The sequence below is a fragment of the Lepidochelys kempii genome, chromosome 17, assembly GCF_965140265.1.
Source record: "Lepidochelys kempii isolate rLepKem1 chromosome 17, rLepKem1.hap2, whole genome shotgun sequence".
Taxonomy (NCBI): domain Eukaryota; kingdom Metazoa; phylum Chordata; order Testudines; family Cheloniidae; genus Lepidochelys; species Lepidochelys kempii.
In genome coordinates, this window is record NC_133272.1 from 22,880,251 (window position 1) to 22,904,928 (window position 24,678).

Genomic DNA, 24,678 nt, shown 5'->3' on the forward strand with positions numbered 1-24,678 from the left:
CATCACCCTGGGTTCCCTCTCAGCACTGTGCTGCTGTGACAAGCTGTAGACCCGCTCCTGGTCCTAGACTGCCAGCAGCATTTACACAGACAGGGACACACCCAGCTGCAGCTACTAGCTGTGACCAGTCACTGCTGGAACCAACAATGGAGAGGCTGCAGCCAAGATACCCCCAGCTTCCCAGCCTAGGACCCCAGAGCTGTACTGTCCCGCTTTGGTCAAAACCTCAATCAGTATGAATTTATTACTTAGTTCGCCCCTCCCTTAATGTGGAGAGGAATATGCAACAAGCCTGTGTTAACCAAACTGAGATTTTTTCCCCAGACCCTGCACTCAAAGGCACACTGATTTAGATAAAGCAAAAAACCAAGTTTATTAAAAGAAGATAGATTTTAAGTGATAGCAAACAGATCAAACAGATTACCTAGCAAATAAAAACCCCCACAAACTAAGCCTAAAATACTAGAGAGATTGGATTTTTCACCCTGGCTGCTGATACAAGCAGTCCACCAGATTTCCATACACGGGCTAGAAATCCTTCTCTCCGTCCAGTCTTTGTTTCTCAGATGTTTCCAGGAGTTCTCTTATGTGGGGCATGAGGCCACTAGATGTCACACCCCACCTTAGATAGTTTTAACATACGGTGGGAACCCTTTGTTCCAAAAATAGTTCCCAGCCCAGTTTGTGGAAAAATACAGGTACCCAAAATGGAGTCCAGTATCATGTGGTCTGGTCACATGCCCTTGCTGAGTCATAGCAGCCATTACTTACAGGCCTGCTGAAGCGATACAGAATCTTTGTAGAATTTTTCTGCCTGCCTCTAACAAATCTTCGCATGTGCGAACTGAGATCTGGGTGGTTTTTATGGGGATGGCAAAATTACATCCCTCACACTAGGGCCCTGTTTCTCAAATGCGGCCACTGTTGCCGCATGTGGATACCGGGGGTTTCCCTGCGGCTCAGGCAGATTCCTGGGCAGTGGGGGCAGAAAGCATCTGCTCCCTCCCCTTCCTTCCTGTTGCTCCTGCATGTGCCGCCTCTCTGGAGACACAAGTGGGACACACAAGGCTTAAGGAGCAAGGTGAGCAGTTGGGTTGGGGTAGGAGGCAAGCGGTGAGGCAAGTGGCGGGCAGGGTGGCCTGGCAGGGGAGTAAGCAGGCAAGCAGCGAGCCAGCAGCAGAGTGAGGAGGCAGGTCGGGGATGGGTCTGGCTGCGAGTCGGGGAGTGAGGAGGCGAGCAACGAGCCACCAGCGAGTGGGGGTTCTCATGGCAGGCACGGGGGTGTCTGTGGCAGGGGAGCGAGGAGGCAAGCGGTGGGTGGGGGAGGATAAGAGGAGGCGAGCAGCAGGTGAGGAACTGAGGAGGGACGCAGGAGGCAAGTGGTAGGCGGGGGGGTGAGGAGGTAAGCGGCAGGCATATGGGCAGCAGGTGGATTCCCCCCTTTGGGGAGGCTTGTGCCTGACTCCACCGCTTCCGCCTGCTCCCCCCCAGCAGCCAGAGCCCCAAGACCGTTGCCCTCCTGTGGCTGGAGCCACAAGACCCCAACCTGGAGAAGCCCCGAGTGTGTCCCCCTCAGCTGGAGGAGCCCCAAGAACCCACACACACACACACACCTGCCCGGAGAAACCCTGGGCCAGCCACAGCCATGCCTCACCTCCCCAATCCTCCCCAGACCCAAGCTGCCCAGAGATGTTTTTCATTATTATTTGGACTTCTATTATGTCAAAGCATTTCTAAATTTACTTCAGAATTGTTGTACAGACAACCACTTTTATCCAAAAAGCAAAAGAAACAATAATAAAAAGACAAGAATGTGCAAAATACCTTATTTGTGTTTCTATTTTGTTAGGTCCAGTAAAGAATAGAGATAATTGTGCATTATTTTTATTATTGAGTTTGCAAAAAACACCCCCAAAACCTTATGTCAGGGTTCCCTCCCCACTCTGAACTCTAGCGTACAGATGTGGGGACCCGCATGAAAGACCCCTAAGCTTATTCTTACTAGCTTAGGTTAAACACTTTCCCAAGGCACAAATTTCGCCTTGTCTTTGAACAGTATGCTGCCACCACCAAGTGATTTAGACAAAGAACAGGGAAAGGACCACTTGGAGTTCCTATTTCCTCAAAATATCCCCCCAAGCCCTTACACCCCCTTTCCTGGGGATGCTTGAGAATAAACAAGATGAGCACAAACCAGCCTTGGATTTTTAAGACCCAAAAAACCCACCCAAAAACCTCAGATTCTTAAAAAACAGAACTTTATTAGAAGAACAAAAAAAGATAAGAGAACAACTCTGTAAGATCCGAATGGAAGATAATCTTACAGGCAGTCAGATTCAAAACATGGAGAATCCCTCTAGGCAAAACCTTAAGTTACAAAAGACACAAAAACAGGAATACACATTTCCTCCAGCACAGCGAATTTCAAAAGCCAAAACAAAGAAAACCTAACGTATTTTCTAGCTAGATTACTTACTAACTTTACAGGAGTTGGAGGGCTTGCATCCTTGATCTATGCCCGGCAAAGGTATCGCACACACACAGACAAAGCCTCCCCCCCCCAGATTTGAAAGTATCTTGTCCCCCCATTGGTCATTTCTAGGTCAGGTGCCAGCCAGGTTACCCAAGCATCTTAACTCTTTACAGGTAAGAGGATTTTATAGTACTGTATCAGAGCTTCTTAACCCTTTCACTTTATATTTATGACACCTTACATTAATAAATTACAATGATTTGGATGTATATATGTTGTATATTACTTTATTATCTTTAGGAAAAATAAATAATTTTAGGAAAAAAGTGTTCGTGCAGCCACCAGAAAGAGTTGGTGGCCGTACTCTGCGGCCACCGAAAAATTTGTTGCAAGAACCCGTGCACAAGGGCCAAATTTCCAGTCCCTGCTCCACAGCATGGAGGTGCTAGAGATCCTCAACAAAACAGTTGTTAGAACATTTTAACATGGTCAAAATAATATTAATTCCCTAGCTCCATTCTTGGAATTGAAAGCAGCTCAACTTACAATGCAGGAATCTAATATGGCAAATTAAAAACAGTTCCTCAGCTGAATAAAATATAAAATTATACTGTATTTTTATAATTTAGGTGATGCACGAGCAACTGAAAATCTGGGACTAACAGCTATCCACACACTCTTTGTGCGGGAGCACAATCGCTTGGCTATCGAGTTGAAGAAATTAAATCCATGCTGGGATGGAGAGAAGCTCTACCAGGAGGCTCGAAAAATCATAGGTGCCATGACCCAGGTACTAGCTGCAATATTGGTTTTGCTGCCATTCACTTGTTGATTAAAACATTTTTTGCTCAGGTTTAGACATGATTTTTCCTCTCCAGAATTGCCTGTGCAGGTTCCTACACACCAAGCTCGCTCGGTCCTGTAGCCACTGGGGCTATGTGGGCAGCAGCCTGCAGATCTAAATGTTTTAGGCGCCCTATGTGCTGCAAGTCCCCTCTGCCTTATCAGTCACTCACAGCTCAGTTTTAGTGGCTTAGTGTTGTACAAATGGAAATAATTTCTGTGACAGATATTTAACCACATGCAATATCTTTGGGGACCAATGCAATCAATCTAGGAATAGTTTCAGTATGACTGTGTTCTACTCCATTGGGATAGTTACTCCAGGAATTAAAAACAGTGTGGGGATGATTAATGTGAGTTGCTAAGACAATTCCATGGGGTGGATTGCATTTCTTGGCTCAGACTGGGTTTTTCAGAGACAGGGAAAGAACTTGGGCTATAGAATGGTTGAGTTTAAACACACTCGAGGTCCTCATTTTGATTCAGCAATCAGACAGGACCTTTGGTCCTAAGGGGACCCCACTGCCATCTGAAGGGTTGGAAGAGACGTTAGCCTACCAGACTCCCCATGTGGAAGTTGGGTGATTTCTGGCATGTTTAGTTTGTGTGTAAGAAGTTTTATTGTTTTTATATGTTGTCTCTGTGATGCTTTTATCCTAAGAATAAATGTGCTCTGCTGAGAAAGAGCTGTGTGGTAGTTGGTAACTACTGGCTCGTGCCAGTTATTGCCCTTAGAGAGAAAGCACAGCCCAGGCTGACTGGCTTGGAGAGCATATCACGGTGGGTGGCAGGAGGCTGTGCAGCCTTAAAACCCCAGAGATGCGGGTCTCTGTCCAAGTAATGTGACAACTGGGAGCCTAAAACTTTACGTAGGAGGGGGGAATACATGTGCAGTTACCCTGAAACTGTGACAATAACAAAAGGAGACCAAAAGAGTTAATTTTTGTCCCTGACATGGCCATATTAGGCTGCATTAGTAGGAGCATTGCCAGCAGATCAAGGGAAGTGATTATTCCCCTCTATTCGGCACTGGTGAGGCCACGTCTGGAGTATTGTGTCCAGTTTTGGGCCCCCCACTACAGAAGGGATGTTGACAAATTGGAGAGAGTCCAGCAGAGGGCATCAAAAATGATTAGGGAGCTGGGGTACATGACTTATAAGAAGAAGTTAAGGGAACTGGGCTTATTTAGTCTGCAGAAGAGAAGAGTGAGGGGGGATTTGATAGCAGCCTTCAATTACCTGAAGGGGGGTTCCAAAGAGGATGGCGCTTGGCTGTTCTCTGTGGTGGCAGATGACAGAACAAGGAACATAGAATCATAGAATATCAGGGTTGGAAGGGACCCCTGAAGGTCATCCAGTCCAACCCCCCGCTCGAAGCAGGACCAATTCCCAGTTAAATCATCCCAGCCAGGGCTTTGTCAAGCCTGACCTTAAAAACCTCTAAGGAAGGAGATTCTACCACCTCCCTAGGTAACGCATTCCAGTGTTTCACCACCCTCCTAGTGAAAAAGTTTTTCCTAATATCCAATCTAAACCTCCCCCACTGCAACTTGAGACCATTACTCCTCGTTCTGTCATCTGCTACCATTGAGAACAGTCTAGAGCCATCCTCTTTGGAACCCCCTTTCAGGTAGTTGAAAGCAGCTATCAAATCCCCCCTCATTCTTCTCTTCTGCAGGCTAAACAATCCCAGCTCCCTCAGCCTCTCCTCATAACTCATGTGTTCTAGACCCCTAATCATTTTTGTTGCCCTTCGCTGGACTCTCTCCAATTTATCCACATCCTTCTTGTAGTGTGGGGCCCAAAACTGGACACAGTACTCCAGATGAGGCCTCACCAATGTCGAATAGAGGGGAACGATCACGTCCCTCGATCTGCTCGCTATGCCCCTACTAATACATCCCAAAATGCCATTGGCCTTCTTGGCAACAAGGCCACACTGCTGACTCATATCCAGCTTCTCGTCCACTGTCACCCCTAGGTCCTTTTCCGCAGAACTGCTGCCTAGCCATTCGGTCCCTAGTCTGTAGCGGTGCATTGGATTCTTCCATCCTAAGTGCAGGACGCTGCACTTATCCTTATTGAACCTCATCAGATTTCTTTTGGCCCAATCCTCCAATTTGTCTAGGTCCTTCTGTATCCTATCCCTCCCCTCCAGCGTATCTATCACTCCTCCCAGTTTAGTATCATCCGCAAATTTGCTGAGAGTGCAATCCACACCATCCTCCAGATCATTTATGAAGATATTGAACAAAACCGGCCCCAGGACCGACCCTTGGGGCACTCCACTTGATACCGGCTGCCAACTAGACATGGAGCCATTGATCACTACCCGTTGAGCCCGACAATCTAGCCAGCTTTCTACCCACCTTATAGTGCATTCATCCAGCCCATACTTCCTTAACTTGCTGACAAGAATACTGTGGGAGACAATTGTCTCTCTCAATGGGGGAGGTCTAGGTTGGCTATTAGGAAAAACTATTTCACTAGGAGGGTGGTGAAGCACTGGAATGGGTTCCCTAGGGAGGTGGTGGAATCTCCATCCTTAGAGGTTTTTAAGGCCCGGCTTGACAGACCCCTGGCTGGGATGATTTAGTTGGGGTTGGTCCCACTTTCAGCAGGGAGTTGGACTAGATGACCTGCTGAGGTCTCTCTTCCAACCCTAATCTTCTGTGATTTCCCTATCACATGTGGTCTGAAAGCAGCTTTTCCTCCAAGGGCTTTCCTGGCTGCAAGGGTGCAGGGTTACTCTGCCAGGCAATTTATGGTGCCTTTGAACCTGGGAGCACATGGTCTGTGTGGATTCAAACATCACTTAACCCTGAATCTTCTCATGCCTACCCTTCTAAAAAGGGAGGCGATGAAAGAGCAAAATCACTATATTCTCCTTCTCCTAAACTGTCGAAGAAAACAGTGGAAAAACCTCTGCCTGCCAAAAGTATCAACAATCTGCCTCCCTCAGGAACAGTACTGAACTGAGAAGAAGGAGAGGAACAGGTTTTGGGGTAACTGCACCTGTAGTCCCCCTCTGTCATCCTTCAAGGCCATCTACTTAAGGTTGACTCCAAGATCTCATTCCTGAGTGGTAACAGGTAATTTAGACCACATCATTTTGGTCTAATGGGATTATGTTTTCCAATGGGCATTTCTTTGCACTTATCAAAACTGAATTTCGTCTGCAGTTTTGTTGCCCAGTCACCCAATTTTGTGAGAGCCCTTTGTAACTCCTCACATTCTGCTTTGGACTTAACTATCTTGAGTAATTTTGTATCCTCCACAAACTTTGCCACCTCACTTTTTACCTCTTTTTCCAGGTCATTTATGAATATGTTGAACAGCACTGGTCCCAGTACAGAGCTGTTCCCCTCTCTCCATTCCGAAAACTGACCATTTATTCCTACCCTTTGTTTCCTGTGTTTTAACCACTTACTGATCCATGAGAGGACCTTCACTCTTATCCCATGACAGCTTACTTTGCTTAAGAACCTTTGGAGAAGGACCTTGACAAAGGCTTTCTGAAAGTCCAAATATATTATATCCACTGAAACACCTTTCTCCACAAGTTTTTTGACCCCCTAAAAGAATGCTACCATGGAGATCCTTGACTTTAATCTCTTACCAAGGCTCTTGGGGAGCTTTACAGGGTAAGGAGATCCAGCTGGGGAGGAAAGTTCATATCTCAGCCATGCTGTCTGTGAGTGAAGTTCAGCCCTGTGCAGAGGCCAGCACAAGGCACAGGCACTATCCAATCCCTTCAGGTAGCTGGGCCTTTCTAGTCACCCTTCTGAATATCAGCGCACTGGCTTTTCTCTGGTCCTCTGGACCATCAACATCAGTGGCTCAGAGAGCTCCCCGGCCAATTCTTTTAATTCTCTTGGGGGAAAGTTTTCCAGTCCTGCAGATTTAAAACATTTAACTTCAGCAGTTGCTGTTTAGCATGCTCCCTACTTATTATTGGAATAGAAAGCATTTAATGATCACTGTAAGTTATGAATACATCCTCCTGCTCCTTTCAAAACACAGAACAGAAATATTTATTGAAGACTTCTGCCTCTTCTGCATCATTACGCACAATTCTGCCATCCATACCTAGTAATAGAACAAAGCCATTGCTTGAATTGCTTTTGTGTCTCATATATTTAAAATTTCCTTCTTGTTGTCTTTTACCTTCCTGGCTGTTTCATTGATGTCTTGCATTTTGACATAGAATTTTTGACCAATCCTATTGATAACGTTAGAAAGTGATCGTTTTTTTCCTTTAGAAAGAGTGTATATGAGCTTCTAACTCAGTCTGTACTCCCTTCCAGGTAGTAACATACAGAGACTACTTGCCACTTCTGCTTGGAGATGAGAGTGAGAAGGAAATACCATGCTATGGGGGCTATGATGAGTCTGTGGATCCCACCGTGGCAAATGTATTCTCCTTGGCTTTTCGGTTTGGTCATGGTTCAATACAGCCTTTTGTGACCCGTTTAGATGATCATTTCCAACCTTTGGGTCCACATTTCCGGGTCCCTCTTCACCTCACATTCAGTGCTTCCTGGAGGGTTGTAATGGAAGGTAAGCATGCTTTGCCAGGCCCTGCCTGCAGTCCTGCTTTGTCAGCAAGGCAGAGATTCAACAATGTACTTAAGCAGATGAGTTCACTGGGACTTAAGCACATGCTTCAAGTTAACCACATGCTTAAGTAAATTCCTGAATCAGAACCTAAAGCTCATTACATCTGATCATTTGTTTCTATTCATCAGGACGTGTTTTCAGTTTATAAATCATTTCCTCAATTCCAGCAAATAAGCAATTTTCATCAAAGTGTAATTATCGGGCAAATGGATAGAATCATAGAACAGGAAGGATCTCGAGACATCATCTAGTCCACACCCCTTATGGGAGGACTAAGTATTATCTATTATTTGTATAGATTATTATTAGGGCTGTCAATTAATCATAGAATATCAGGGTTGGAAGGGACCTCAGGAAGTCATCTAGTCCAACCCCCTGCTTAAAGCAGGACCAATCCCCAACTAAATCATCCAATTTTTTTTTCTTCTTGACCCAGATCCCTAAATGGCCCCCTCAAGGATTGAACTCACAAACTTGGGTTTAGCAGGCCAATGCTGAAACCACTGAGCTATCCCACTCACATGTTGCTGAGGAAGGTGAAACACTCCCTCCCCCAAGGTTGCTGTCAATCTGACTGGGGGAAATTCCTTCCCAACCACATGTATGGTGATCAGTTAAACCCTGAGCTCGTCAGCAAGAACCCGCCAGCCAAACTCCTCAAAGGGAAAGCCTTAGAGAGAGAACCTCTATGGCCACGGAGCCTGGATGAGATGCCAGACTTTGTGCTATGGATGTTCCAGGGCCAGGATTTAGATCTAATGCAGAAAACCAAATGCTGCAGTCCTTATGAAATCAAGAGTATTACTCCAGACATGTTTAAGTGTAAAAAAATTTGGCCCCTTATGTCTTTCATTGACTCATTTGGGAGCATTACGCACAGTTGCATGTCTAACCAATTACAAATATGAAAATAAGTTGAGGGAGTGGGAATAATTAGAGTTAGAATGGCTGGGAACAGCCCACACCATATTTGCTAGCTCCACCCCCTGGTGTGGCCATTACTGTCGTCTTCTGCACGTGTAAAAATCTGTCTGAGACCTTCTGTGCACTAAACGCTCCTTCCCATTAATAAAGTAATAGAAAAATTGTTCCCACCAATGCCAAGAAGTCTGGAACAATTTGGCTGCCCCGTATATTTTAGAAGAAAATGCAATTTCTAATAGCTGACAGGCTGTTACCATTTCTGATGTTTGAAAAGCCAGTATTTCGATATCGTCCACTTTGGATATTTGAATACCCTAGCACAGCCAGGCAAACACTCTTCACATTCTCAAATGCCAACGTAAGAAGGGGGAAAGGAAAACAAAAGCCAACTATTCCACTGTCTAAAGATAGAACACTTGGTGAAACGGGGCTTTAGATAGTACCATTAATGGATTGAAGGAGGAATCTTCATCAACGACCGATCACAATAAATAAATAAAATAAATGGGCCATAGACACTACCAAATTCTTGCAATAAGTATAGTAATAGAATCATAGAATCATAGAATATCAGGGTTGGAAGGGACCCCAGAAGGTCATCTAGTCCAACCCCCTGCTCGAAGCAGGACCAATTCCCAGTTAAATCATCCCAGCCAGGGCTTTGTCAAGCCTGACCTTAAAAACCTCTAAGGAAGGAGATTCTACCACCTCCCTAGGTAACGCATTCCAGTGTTTCACCACCCTCCTAGTGAAAAAGTTTTTCCTAATATCCAATCTAAACCTCCCCCACTATAATTATTGTCACTTACGTAGTGCTGTCACATCCAATCACTATATGGCCAGGATTTTCAAAAATTGACAATTGGTTTTGCCCAAATTGAGAAACCTTAAAGAGGCCTGATTTTCAGAGTGTGGGTGCTCACTTTCTTGAAAATCTGTGCTTAACCCACTAAGGCAAACAATGTACCTTAGTGGCGCCCCACTGAGCTGGGCCTCAGGAGAACTGGATTCCAGTGCCACCCGTGTCACAGTCATGCTGGGTGACCTTCGCCCCATCAAAGCACCTCTCTGTGCTAGAGTTTCTCCATCTGTAAAATGGGGATCATGACACTGACCTTCTTCGTAAAGCACTCTGTGATCTATACAGGAGGGAGGCATTATTGTAAGGTAGTTTGTCTCCTGAATACCTATGTGAGGGAGGGAGGTATTATTATGGGAACGGAGGCAGAAAGATCCAGTGACTTGTCCAAAGTCACAGAGAAGTTAGTAGCGAAACTGGGGTTAGAACACAGGAGTATGTGGCTTTGAGTCCTCTGTTTGTACTAATTAATTGCAGTTGACTCAAGTGTTTTAAGGCAAAACAAATTTAAAAATAATCGCAATTAATTGCAGTTTTAATCACACTGCTATACAATAATAGAATACCAATTTAAAGTTGTTATAAATATTTTTGAGGTTTTTCTATATTTTCAGACATATTGATTTCAGTTACCACACAGATTATAAAGTGTACAGTGCTCACTTTATATTATTATTTTTATTACAAATATTTGGACGGTAAAAAAGATAAAAGAAATAGTGTTTTTCAATTCACCTCATACAAGTACTGTAGTGCAATCTCTTTATTGTGAAAGTGCAACGTACAAATGTAGAATTATTATTTTTTTAGGGCTGTCAATTAATCGTAGTTAATACAAGCGATTAATGTAAAATAAATTAACACATTATTTTTAATGAGTGTTAATCACATACTTCTCTTTTGACCCTCTTCACTTACTGTACTTCATCACTTGGCCGACATTGGCACAGTTCTCATGATCTGGAGTGATTAAATATCAGAAAAAATTAATGGTGCAAAGCACCAAAAGTTCAGGTCTTTTGAATGGGTCTTTATTTTTAAAAAAACTTCTGGGTGGTTCTCTGGATAAAAAGACGGTTATCTGTAGTTATTGCAAGGCTGAGTTCCAATACCATGGAAGTACTTCAAGTCTTCAGTACCAGGTACACGCTAAACATGCTTTCACCTCAAGTTCTTGTGCTACAGATAACTTACTGACAGCAAATGAATCCCTCCAGCCACGACAGAATATGCTTAAAGAGTTTCAGGATCGCTAGAAGCCCCTGGATCAAACAAAATACAACAGCTTAATCAATGCTATCGCAAAGTGGATAGCTATGGACTGCAGACCGTTCAACATTGTAAATGACAGAAGGTTAAAAGATGTTATTCAAATTGCATCTTCCAATCAGTCATACACCTTGCCCTCCTGAGGAACTATTGTATCACAATTACATGACCTATATCACGAGAAAACTACAAAGTTGGAGCTTCTGAAAAATGCGCTAACTGTTGCTTTGACTGGTGATCACTGGACATCCCTGTGCAATCACAGCTACCTTGGAGTCACAATACACCTGATTGATGCTGCATGGACACTGCAGTCGTTTGCTTTAACAGTAACACAGAGAGACATTATGCTGAAGCATGTGCAGAGCACTTCTCGGATGTTGCGAAAAAATGAAATATTCAAGAAAAGGTTACAACAATTTTGTACTGACAATGCATGTAATATGATAGCAGCAGACAGTCATTTGCCTTTTGAACATATGACATGCATCGCTCATGGTCTGCAGCAATCAATTACAGTAGCACTCAGTGATGGTGGTTTTGAAAACATGCTGTCAAAATGTAGAAAACTTGTGGGCCATTTCAAACACAGTCCAGCTAACAGTACGGAGCTAGAAATAAAACAAGCGGCAAATGGACAGAAACAAGAACCTCTTGTACAAGTCATTTCAACCAGATGGAACTCCACATTGGGTATGGTTCAGTGTCTGTGTAACCCACACACCTTCTGCGTGTGGTGTTCTGTCCCATCTAGTGGCACCGAGACCACTTAGAGAGAGAGATAAAATGTGTCTGCTATACAGCCTTGGCTAATATGGCCATGTGGTAGAGGCTCATGTACTAAGCTCTAGAGGTCCCTGGTTCGATCCTGCCCGCTGACGACTGGGGTCTGTCAGCATTACATGAGCTTTGAAATAAAGTCACTATCACAGCCACATTAGATCTTCAAAAGCACAGCCTACCAGTGCCAACAGGAAAGGATTTAAAAAACTGCAAAAGCTAGAAACACTACTTGAGCCCTGCTGGTTTGTGAGTGAATTCCTTGGGGGAGAATGGTATGTCTCCTGCTCTGTGGTTTTACTCACATTCTGCTATATATTTTGTGTTATGGCACTCTCGGATGACAACCCAGCATATGTTGTTTGGTTTAAGAACACTTTCACTGCAGATTTGACAAAGCACAAAGAAGGTACCAATATGAGATTTCTAAAGATAGTTACAGCACTCGACCCAAGGTTTAAGAATCTGAAGTGCCTTCCAAAATCTGAGAGGGACAAAGTATGGAACATGCTGTCAGAAGTCTTAAAAAGAGCAACATTTCAATGTGGAAACTACAGAACCTGAACCGCCAAAAAAGAAAACCAACCTTCTAACATGCGTCAGTCCACACTGCTTTGGATCATTATCAAGCAGAACCCGTCATCAGCACATCCTCTGGAATGGTGCTCAAAGCATGAAGGGCCATACGAAGGTTTAGCATATCTGGCATGTAAATATCTTGCAACGCCAGTTACAACAGTGCCATGCGAATGCCTGTTCTCACTTTCAGGTGACATTCTAAGTAAGAATTATCTTCCGTAAATATTAACAAACTTGTTTGTCTCAGCGATTGGCTGAACAAGAAGTAGTACTGAGTGGATTTGTAGGCTCTAAAGTTTTACATTGTTTTATTTTTGAGTGCAGTTATGTAAAAAATAATAATTCTACATTTGTAAGCTGCATTTTCACGATAAAGAGATTGTACTACAGTACTTATATGAGCTGAATTGAAAAATACTATTTATTTTGTTTATAATTTTTACAGTGCAAATATTTGTAATAAAAATAATTATATTTTGTTGTAGTGGAAATCAAAATATTTGAAAATGTAGAAAACATCAAAATATTTAAATAAATAGTATTCTATTATTGTTTAACAGTGCAATTAAAACTGCAATTAATCACCTTTTTTAATCTCACGATTAATCACAATTAATTTTTTAATCACTTGACAGCCCTAATTATTAGAGATTATTATTACTATAGAGGGCTATATTTATTATAGCCGTCTTATAGACTTGGGGCTGCAAGATCTTCTTCTTTGATAGAGGTTTTCCAGGATGACATTTACAATTGTCCTCCCCACAGCTAGAGTGTCTCATAGACAGGGAAGGGAGATGAGCCAAAGACTCTGTGAAGTCCGATAGGGACCTCACAATGCTAATCTAATTAACCTGGAAGGTACTAAGTTAGTATGGTGATGGATAATGGCAGAGAACTCTAAAATGGACAGCAGATGAGCCATAAGCTTCAATCTAAACATGGCACCACAAATAGCCAGTGCAAGTTTGAGCTGCATATGTAGATGGAACAGCTCATGGAAAAAAGGGTAACAGTCCCTGTTCGATTGTGAGTGCACTTGGAATGCAGCGTTCAGCTCTGGGCACCAGAAGAAAAAACAAATTGAAGGACATTAAAAAAAGCAACAAAAATGACTCTAGGACTCTAGTATGCAGCGTTGTTACAGACATTTTGGCCCCAGGATATTAGCGAGACAAAGTGGGTGAGGTAATATCTTTTATTGGACCAACTTCTGTTGGTGAGAGAGACAAGGTTTGAGTACACTACCTGAAGAAGAGCTCTGTTTAGCTCAAAAGCTTGTCTCTCTCACCAACAGATGTTCGTCCAATAAAAGATATTACCTAACCCACCTAGTCTCTCTGGGATTCTAGGAAAGATTTTAAAAGCTGCCAGTAACTTTCACTGTATTGAGTAAATGAAACCTTGCAAAACCACTTAAACTATGAAATTATATGCAAAAATTAGCAGTGGGCATCTGCAAAAGAACTTGCTGATAATTGTATCCTTAAAGACCTGGAACGTGAGCTGAGGCTGAATTATGTCTTACTCCTGCTGCAAGGCTGGTTTAATCTTCTGCTTTGAATGTTCTGCCTCTCATCAGTGTAGATATAATTCCCAGTTACAATGCAACATAACTTTTAATAACTGTTCTATTAATACTAAGCCACCATTTTAAAATGGTGCTTTTGGTGATAGCCCGCTTAGTTTATAAAACTTATACAATATACTGTTTTCATATTAAATATGCCTTTAATCAAGGACCCAAAATCACTTTCCAAACATGAAGTAAGTCTCATGACCTTCAGAGGTGGGAATTATCTCTTATTTTACAGCTCCAGAGACTGAGATGCAGAGGCCTAGAGCCAGAGTTTCAAAGGTCTTTAGGTATCTAAAGATGCACCTAAGTGCTCATTGAGAAAATCCCATTGGACTCCTATCTGTGTCTTTAGATGGCACCTAGCTACTTTTAGGAATCTGGCCTCTAGTGATGGTAAAAATTTTGGTGACAATCAGTAAAAAGCAAAAATTGTAAAATCCAGGAAATTTTCAATAAAAAATCAGTACAAACTGAAAACAAATGGCCTTATCTAGATTACGAACAAATATCTCAAACAGGAGATTTTTTTCCCCAAAGAAGATTGCCTGAGCTTATCAATAGCATTCTGCTATATTTTAAAAATACACAATTCTATAGCTCATTTCACTTGCATTTAGTGGTGACACTTTCATTTTATATGTAGACCATCAGAGCGGTAGCCGTGTTAGTCTGGATGTGTAAAAGCGGCAAAGAGTCCTGTGGCACCTTATAGGTTAACAGACGTATTGGAGCATAAACTTTCGTGGGTGAATGAATACCCACTTCGTCGGATGCATGTAGTGGAAATTTCCAGAGGCAGATATAAATATGCAAGCAAGAATCAGGCTAGGGATAACTAGGTTAGTTCATGTTTTATATGTATTTCAAGCTAATTGGATATATATATACAATGGGACAGAGTGCAGCCACTTTAGAACTGACTGCCCTACCTCTCAACTTACTGTGACTCATTCTGCAGAATCTTAAACCAAATTAGCCAAAGTATGACATGGGTGAACTCACTACTTGTGAATAAGTAAATAGTCATTGGAGCAAGGGCTTGACCATGGCTCTTTCACATGGTAGATACAGGCCCTAGCCACCAGGCTATCGAGTCAACATCTCTCGCTCTCTGTCTCTGGCCCAATGAATTGCTTAATAGCAAACGGAACAGCTTCGACAGGAGTGACTGGGACACCCCCACCCTCAGATTAACCAATAGCCTGCCAGCTAGGGCTCTTACCTGGGATATAGGAGAGCTGAGTTCAAGGCTTTGTGCCAAATCAAAGAGGGGGATTTGGAAACAGCTCTTCCCTTGCTAACTGGGGAGCATGAACTTCAGCCAGTCTAATTCCCACTCTCCTTATTGCTGACTGTCTTCTGCACAGGACCCAAATTGGACCAAGCCTGGTAGGGGAACACCTAGCTTGTAAATCCTGCTGGGATTTAGGTGTGCACTAGGGTGCTGAGCAGCTCAGTGGCATCAGGATTTGGAGGCTTTATGCATGCCCACTGGTGGACATGTAGGCAGCTATGGAATTTAGATGTCTACAGAGTTAGACAGCAGTGGAGCAGGGTTTTAAGGATCTTATGGCGTGGAAATTAGGGGCCTAAGTCCCTTAGTGGGTCTAGCCTGAGGCACCGCTATGAACTCAGCGTTATAAGAACTGTATAGCTTTTCAGAAATCAAACAACAGCTAATGACCAACAGCCCTGTGCTCAAAATATCCTGAATATCAAAATCGCATTACTAGCAGCCCACATCACCCACAAGCAAATGGAGAGGCGGAGAGAGCTTTAGACAGACAGCCAAGAAAATCCATTCCTTGCCCTTCTAAGTTACACATCAACACCAGTCATGGTTACTGGACATAGTCCAGCCCAAATCCTGATGGGAAGACAGCTCAGAACTACTGTTCCAGCTTTGGAAAAGAACCTATTTCCAAAGTGGCCAGGTATGAAGAGAATAGACAAATCAGATAAAACTGCTAAAAGAGCTTATGTACACTTTTAGGATAGACATCACTCAAAGAGCTGCCAGGTCTAGAACCTGAGGGTCAAGTTCATATCTAATTGGGAACAGTATAATACAGCTTAGCTCTGCATTACATCACTGACAGAAGGATTGTTCAGTGTGTTTCAGGAGCTGTTATTGAGAGTAATGGCGTAAAACTAAGCAAAGGAAAATTTAGGCTGATTTCCAGGAGAATGGTCCTGAGAGTAAGGAATTCAATGCTGGCCAACTCTTCCAAGGGAATCCAGGGAATTACGAAACCATTGGGGAGGACATTTTAAAACTAGACAGAACAAAAGGAACTGTAAAACAAAGCCCTTCTCTATGAGGAGGGCCTGGCATGTATCGCCTACATGTAGAGCTTGGGAGTAGCAGCCATATTAGTCTGTATCTGCAAAAAGAAAAGGAGTACTTGTGGCACCTTAGAGACTAACCAATTTATTTGAGCATAAGCTTTCGTGAGCTACAGCTCACTTCATCGGATGCATTCACTGGAAAATACAGTGGGGAGCTTTATATACACAGAGAACATGAAACGATGGGTGTTACCATACACACTGTAACAAGAGTGATCAGGAAAGGTGAGCTATTACCAGCATGGAGTGGGGGTGGTGGGAACCTTTTGTAGTGATAATCAAGGTGGCCATTTCCAGCAGTTGACAAGAACAGTGGGGGGGGGGAATAAACAAGGGGAAATAGTTTTACTTTGTGTAATGACCCATCCACTCCCAGTCTTTATTCAAGCCTAAATTAATTCCAATTCAGCAGTCTCTCGTTGGAGTCTGTTTTTGAAGTTTTTTTGTTGAAGAATTGCCACTTTTAGGTTTGTAATCGAGTGACCAAAGAGATTGAAGTGTTCTCCGACTGGTTTTTGAATGTTATAATTCTTGACGTCTGATTTGTGTCCATTTATTTTTATGTAGAGACTGTCCAGTTTGACCAATGTACATGGCAGAGGGGCATTGTTGGCACATGATGGCATATATCACGTTGGTAGATGTGCAGGTGAACAAGCCTCTGATAATGTGACTGATGTGATTAGGCCCTATGATGGTGTCCCCTGAATAGATATGTGGACGTCACACATTCTTGTCAACTGCTGGAAATGGCCCACCTTGATTATCACTACGAAAGGTTCCCTCCCCCCGCACTCCGGCTCTCCTGCTGGTAATAGCTCACCTTCCCTGATCACTCTGGTTACAGTGTGTATGGTAACACCCATTGTTTCATGTTCTCTGTGTATGTAAATCTCCCCATTGTATTTTCCACTGCATGCATCCGATGAAATGAGCTGTATCTCATGAAAGCTTACGCTCAAATAAATTTGTTAGTCTCTAAGGTGCCACAAGTACTCCTTTTCTTTATCTAGAGCTTGGTGAAAGTTTTATTTGAAACATTTTTTTTCGATGAATGGGGGCTTTTTTGTCAAAATAAAAATTTCCACAGAAATTCCCCACTTATAACAACATTTTTTGAATTGTTGTTGTTGAAAACCTGAATACCAAAACATTTCAGCTGAGAATCAGGTATTTTTCACTTTTTTGCCACTGTTGGTCCCAAAATTTTGATTTTCAGGTATTTGATGAAAACCTGAAAACTTTTTGTGGTGAAGAAGGGGAACCACCCACCAGCACGGAAGGGGTTAAAAAGAGCCTTTGGGCCCAACTAACCTCTCCCCATTATGCCTGCAGCCAATGCCAGGCCTATAGGGGAGAGAAAAGGAGGGCACCCGGCTCACTTCAGGGCTGACTGGTGTAGAGACAGGAGCTAGCTCCCCAGCCAAGGGGAGACTGCAAAGGAACCCCCAGAATCAGAGAAAACTGATTGAGTGGATCCCCAAGATATTGTGGGGCTTGCCCTCATCAGTTCATGGCTGCCCTGCCTGAAGGAGCCGGGGATCGCAGAGAGGTGCTGCCCCAGACCCAAGAGGGAACACTACAGGGAGCATGCTGCTTGGAAGATTGGACTAGAGGGGCCATGCCCCAAGCTGAACCCACTGGTAGGAAGTAACTCAGGGCAGTGGTTTGGACTACCTGTTGGGAGGGACACCAACCCCCTATTTGGGGGTTGATATACACAGGGCTCTGGGCTGGGAGATGGTGGAGAGGGAGGGCCTGGGTCCTCCTATCCACCCCCAGCCTTAAAGGTGGAGCTCAGTAGGGGGCTGAGAGCCAGGAGATCTAACCACTAGGCAACCCAGCCACCCAAGCCTCTGTTATACTTTTCAATGAAATTTTTCCCAGGAACAAAACACACATTGCCCAGCCAGCTCTACCTTCGAGGCCTTTTCCAGCTCCTGTTTTATTGCTGTGAGGTAGAAACACAAAGATCCACTTTTCCTGAAGGAGAAGCCTTCCCGGTTCTTCCTATGCAGTTTGTTTACTAAAACTGCTTGGCTTCCTTTGAGCAGCTCATGTTGTTGTCAGCCAACAGGCCTCTGCATCTGCAGACATTCTTAAAAACTACTCTGGTTCCTTAGGGGGAACATGGTGCTAGGAAGAACCTTCCCAACCATCAGAGCAGGAAGGATCTCAGGTGACCCCTGAAGAGCAAAGTGAGCACTGGGGCTAACCTTCTGTTGCACAAAATGTAGCCTACAAGGTGGAATGTATTACAGACTGTTCTGTTTCTTTCTGGACTTGACCTTCATTGCAGGTGGCATTGACCCGCTTCTCCGTGGTCTGCTGGTTGACCATGCAAAACTAATGAAACAGAATCAAATGGTGGTTGAGGAGCTCCAGGAGCGGCTTTTTGAACAGGTAGAAATAATTGGACTGGATCTAGCAGCCTTAAACCTGCAACGGGGAAGAGATCATGGTCTTCCAGGTAAGTAAGCATAAGACTGCATCCCATAGGTAGTAATAATGTTCTTTCTGCATTGTTTGCAGTTGCTTCCACAATGTGCTAGGCTTTTCCAGACAACCCAGGAAGGACAGAGGAGAAGGCGGAGTAGAGGAGAAGGGGGGTAATACAACATTGAAAAAGAAAGATAACGAGGGAGGGGCAGAACTGTGCAGAGACTTGGAGAAGGTGGACAGAGGCTTAAATCTAATGTCAGAACTGATGAGAGGCAGGGGAGGGATGTGATCATGGATGGAGAGGGAAGGTGCTCTATTGCTGGATTCTGGATGGGCCAGAGGGAAAGGGAGTGTCCGGGTGGCCAGAGGGAGGCTGGTGCAGCAGTCAGGACCTGGACAAGAGATCTGGTGTGGAATGAAAAGAAAAGAAGGGATCTTGGAGATGCTGAGGAGGAAGCAGCAGGGTTTGGAAATGACCTGGATGGGCAGCAAGGGAGAGGGCAGAGTCAGAAATAGCACCTGCGATGCAGACCCGAGTGACGGGACTGGGGCTATCGATGGTGATGCAGAAGAGGGAAGATTTGGGAGGGAAGGGAAGGTGTTTGGGTTTGGCCGTGTCCCGGGTAAGATGATGCAGGACACCCGAAGAGAGATGTCAGAGAGCCAGACTGAGAGGCGGGATTGGACAGCAGGAGACAGGCGAGGCATGGAGAGAGCTGTGTGAGCCATCAGTGTGCAGATGAGAGCTGAGTCCTGTGAGGCTGTCCAGGGAGCGAAGGGAGATGAAGCAAGGGCAGAGCCCTGGGAACACCCCGAGAGGGACAGGGGGCAGCCCCACCAAGAGGACTCATGGTAAAAGGGGTAGGAGAGGTCAGAGTCTCAGCACCCAACATGGAGAAGATGTCCAGGAGAGTTTCTGTTGTAACTGCCTCAAACTCTGACAAAGATTTGTGGGTCATGGTGGACAATCAGCTGAAGGTGAAATCCCTGTGCAATGCCATGGCCAAAAGAGACAATGAGATCCTAGGATAAATAAGCAGGGAAATCTTGAGTAGCAACAGAGAGGTTATTTTACCTCTGAATCTGGCACTGGTGCGACTGCTGCTGGAATACTGTGTGCCGTGCTGGTGCCCGCAATCCAAGAAGAACCTGGAGAAAGTTCAGAAAAGAGCCATAAGAATGATTGAAGGGTTGAAAAACATGCCTTATAGTGAGAGAGGCAAGGAGCTCAATCTGTTTAGCTTGATGCTGAAAGGTTAATGGTTGACTTGATCAGTCTGTAAGTACCACATGGGGAACAGAAATTTGATAATTGGCTCTTTAAATGGGCAGACAGAGGTACAACAAGACCCAGTGTCTGGAAACTGAAGCTAGACAAATTTGGATTTGAAATAAGGCAAAAAATTTTAAGTGATGGGAATCAACCACTGGAGCAATTTGACCAAGGGTTGTGGTGTATTCTCCATCATTGGCAACTTTTAAATCCAGGTTGGATGGATTTTTTAAACGATACACTCGTTCAAAAGAAATTCCTTGTGGGGAAGTTTCTGGCCTGTGATCTACAAGAGGTCAGACTAGATGATCGGGGGTCCCTTCTGACCTTGGAGTCCATGAAAACAGCGGTGACTATATTTTTCCCAGCAGGAATAGTATCTGGACTTCATTTTTTGGTAGAAATTGCTCAAACTTTCAAAACCAAAACAATGTCCTTTGGCAGATTCTGAACCTTGGATTATTATTGTTATTTGTTTTACCATAGAACCTAGGAGCCCAAGTACTGGAGCAGGATCTCACTGTGCTAGGCCCTGTACAAACACAGAACAAAAAGACAGAAGAAGAATCTAAGTATAAGATGAGACAATAGATGGCTACAGACATACCTCCAGGGAAGCACAAGGAAACAGCGAGACAATATTGATCAGCCCGCCAGGCAGTGGGTCTCAAAACAGCAGCAGCCTAACTGTTGGCAAGCTTTTGTAGGCATCACACACAGGAGAGTTTGAAGGAGGATAATGAGGTTGCTTTGAGAATGTTGACAGGGAGCTCCTCCCATGTGCAAGGGACAGCATGAGAGAAAGCTCAAAGGTGCTTGCTTGAAAATTTAACAAGTTGGCAATGGGGGCTGCCATTGGCCAGTCAGGTAGGAACTGACACCTAGATGGTGCATGAGAGATGATAGGCAGGGTGAGGCCTTGATGATAGGCGTAAATGGCCTTGAAAGTGAATACAAGCAGCTTGTGTTCGATGCATTAGAGAAGAGGGAGACAGTGGAGGGATCTAAAGAGAGGAATGACGTGGTTAAAGCAATTGGCTAGGAAAATTATCCTTGCAGAAGTATTCTGGATCGTTATGAGCGGAGCAAGATTGCATTTGTCAAGGCCAGAGAAGAGACTGCTGCAGTAGTTGAGATGCAAGATGAGTAGGACACTGAACTTTCTAAGTCAGCTTTAACTCCCACTCCCATTTGTGAAGACAGTACTTTGTTAATTCAGTGTCTGATCCTAGATGACACACCAACATCAGCTGAAATGCGTTTTAAAATCCTGGACAAGGCAAATGTTACTAGTGGGCAAAGGCAAAGCGGGCTGCCCATGGGGAACGGACTACAGATGGGGTGATGCTGGCACAGATGGCAGTACTGACTGCTCTGCTCTGGTTCTGCAGGGTATAACGCCTGGAGGCAATTCTGTGGGCTTTCACAGCCTCGCAACTTAGCTGAACTCTCTGAAGTGCTGAGAAATCGTAAGCTAGCCAAGAAGTTCATGGACCTGTACGGGACACCAGACAATATTGACATCTGGATTGGGGCTATGGCAGAGCCGTTTGTTCCCAATGGCAGAGTGGGACCTCTCCTGGCTTGCATCATTGGATCTCAGTTCAGGAAATTGCGAGATGGGGACAGGTAGGCTGACTGGAAAGTGAATCTCCACTTCCATTTTATTTACAAAAGAACAAACGGCAGTCGGTGTCCTGTGCTGTTCCATTCCCTCGCCGATGAGCTTGCTTGGTGTTCCAAGCTCCACAGCTCAATACCGGAGTTTCATTCACAGTTATTAAAGGGGTGCCCCTGTGGGAAGGGCAGTTGCTTAACCCCTACATGGCCAGGCAGCTCCAATCACTGGTGCATGGATGGTCTTTAGAAGGCTCTGAAGAAAGGTGAAACACCCCCTTAAATCTCCTTTAAAGGTGATAATTTCTGGGATCGTGATCCTGTGTTTATGAATCCAGCCTGCTTCAAACCAACATGAAAAATGCAAACACTATGTCAATTTTGATTTCTGTTTTGTGTATTGCCACTTTAAAAACATTTCTTACAAATGCAGGTTTAATTTGACGGTTATTGTTGCAGCAGAGTTTTCCTTTTAACAACAATGTCAGCACCATTCTCCCATAATTGATGACATTCAGAAACACTACATTAAAAGAAAATTGTGTAGTTTGCAAAGTTGAGCACTCAGAAGCACTCAGAAATAAGGCTGCCTGCAATCTTAATTTGGCACCCTTGTGCGTATGCATTTTGACCATCTTTTTAATTACATGATTGCATGTTGACGGGGTTCTGGGAAAAACAATGTCAGTCAGTACACAGGATGGACAGTGCTCCAGGAATGAGGCAGCTGTTCAATATTTCTTTATATCCCTCTTGTTCAGCGTGTGGCCCCTGCCGTGTTCACCTCACATCACTCAAACCTTGCAGTGAATACAGAATTAGTCATTTCTTCATGGGCAGTTCCCTGGCACTTACCGTAGTATCACCGATATATTTTCACAGCACCTCAGGGAGGTAGGAAGGTGTTATGGGCCCCATTTTACAGATGGGCGCAGGGCTAGTAACTTCAGAACTCACAAGCCAAGCCTTTGTTCCTCCTGCTAAATTTCACATCCATACCACAAACCCTTGGGAGCACTAGAGGTCTTCAAGGAAATGGCAGGAAAAATTGGCTAATGTGGGCAAAACTACCTCTTTCCCTCACCTTGTTCTCAAGGGGAGCCAAACCATTTTTGCTGAAACACAGCAGAAAAATCCAGCTTGAGGCAGAGACCAAGTCTGGTGATTCTCAGCCTGCAGGGTTCAAGTCTGGCAAAGTAACAAGTGATAAACCAGAGGGACCTGAGCTGGGCCAGCTTCCTCCCCTCCCTCCCTCACCCCTTCTGCCACAGGCTTGATGGTGGGGGGATAAATTACTGTCGTCCTGCCTGAGAGTTGGGGCGGAAGTGTCCCATTTCTCCCTCCCCTCAGATGGACCTTATACTAGCATGTACAGCACTGCAGAGAGACAGGGTCCCAGAAAGGCCCCCAGTATCGTGCTGTTCAAGCTAGTTTACCCCCTACACATGCCTGCCCCCTTTCCAGTAGCAGGAGCCGCGCTAACAGCATGGCAAGGATTCCCCCTTCCTCATGGAGCGTGGGGAGTGCTTAGGCAGCAGCAACCCTGAGATCTGCTCCACCATACACCAGCCTCACAGAGCAAGGAGGAGAGGCATCTCCTAGAGTGCAGCACTCCAGCCCTCCGGACTGTGCCCTTCACTAGCCGTAGCACTGCCTGCAGGTGCTCACCAGCCCGGTCAGATCATGACCCCAGCTCCAACGGGAGCAAAGAGCCCGCTGGGCCTGTCAGTAAAATCAGCTAATGCCTCCCTGAAACAGGGCGAGTTCCTGGAATACACTAGTCTGTCTTCTGCGCAGTGCTTGGATGGCGTGCACAATGAGTGGAAAAAGATACAAATGTGGTCAAGCAGAGTAACTGCCCACCAGCCCGAAAAGGGTTAAAGAGAGCCTTTGGGCCCAGCTAGCCCTGCCCTGTTATACCTGCAGCCAATGCCAGGCTTGGAGGGGAAAGAAAAGGAGGGAGCCTGGCTCAGTTTGGTGAAAAGGCAAGAGCTAGCTGCCTCCCTACCCGAGGGAAGGAGCACTGCCCTGCCAGCCGAGGCAGTCACCAGGAACCCAGCACCGTCTTCCTGGCCAAAGGAAACAGAGAAAGAGGCCTAGGTGCACCCGGCCTGAGAGGAACCCGGGTGACCAAAGCACAGAGACCTTGTGGGGGTTCTGGCCCTGGCAAATTTATAGCTGCTCCACCTGGAGGAAACTGGGACTGCAGCAGGATGCTGCCCAGGGTCCACGAGGGGCCATTACTGGTGACAAGCCATCACAGGAACCTGGTCTGTAGGGGCCAAGCCCCAAACTGAAGGGGCAGCAGTAGGAAGTAGCCCAGGGCAGTGGACGTAGACTCCCCGTTGGGAGGTCCTCTACTCAGGGGTTGACTGAAACGGGGCCCTGGGCTGGGATCTGGTGGAATGGGAGGGAGTAGAGGTGGCCATGGTAGCCAGCTCACTATTCTAGCCAATTTATTCCAGGGTTCTCAACCATTGCAGACCCTCTTACCCAGGTGCTCCACTCCACAGCATGCCCCTGTCCACCCTGTCATAAAGCCTGAAGCACCTCGACCACACCAGCAGGGAGTCAAGTCCTCCAACCACTAGGTTGACTGGCCCCCCAAGCCCACTGTTACAACCAAGAACTGGGCAGCTACCTCATTCGTACAGCACCGTGCGTTGAGTGAGCCAGGGGTTGTTTGTGGACTAAACAGTATGTGAACATTCAATTAAGGTCTCTAACACAGCCCATACGCACAAGAGGGCAGAGTTAAGATTGCGCAGGCAACCTTAATTCAGGGATTCCCTAACCTTTGCATAGATCCATAGATGTTAAGGCCAGAAGAGACCATGGTGATCATCATCTGAGCTCCTGCACAGCACAGGCCGGAGAACAGCTGTAATTCCTGCAGAAGCTTTTTAGCCCGTGACTTTGCAATCTAAAGTTCTTTTCATTTTCAATAGAACTTATCTGTATAGAATCTTCACAGTCTTTCTCTGGAAATCCTGGAGGCTGTTTGGCTATAGGAGATTTATTCACATTAGAAATACACTTTTTTTAAATTGTGGCCCCTCTGCAGCTGGTGG

The 24,678-nt window shown here is 44.9% G+C and overlaps 1 protein-coding gene across 1 annotated transcript in view; it reads left to right on the forward strand.

Annotated features, from left to right (window-relative positions):
• LOC140899856 (myeloperoxidase-like) overlaps positions 1-24,678 on the forward strand; it is an 83,478-nt gene that overhangs the window by 54,990 nt on the left and 3,810 nt on the right. Inside the window, exons 9-12 of the mRNA XM_073316024.1 lie at positions 3,103-3,263; positions 7,624-7,876; positions 18,575-18,745; positions 21,382-21,619. Of these exons, the coding sequence (XP_073172125.1) occupies positions 3,103-3,263; positions 7,624-7,876; positions 18,575-18,745; positions 21,382-21,619 (823 nt within the window). The remainder of the gene's footprint in view (positions 1-3,102; positions 3,264-7,623; positions 7,877-18,574; positions 18,746-21,381; positions 21,620-24,678) is intronic.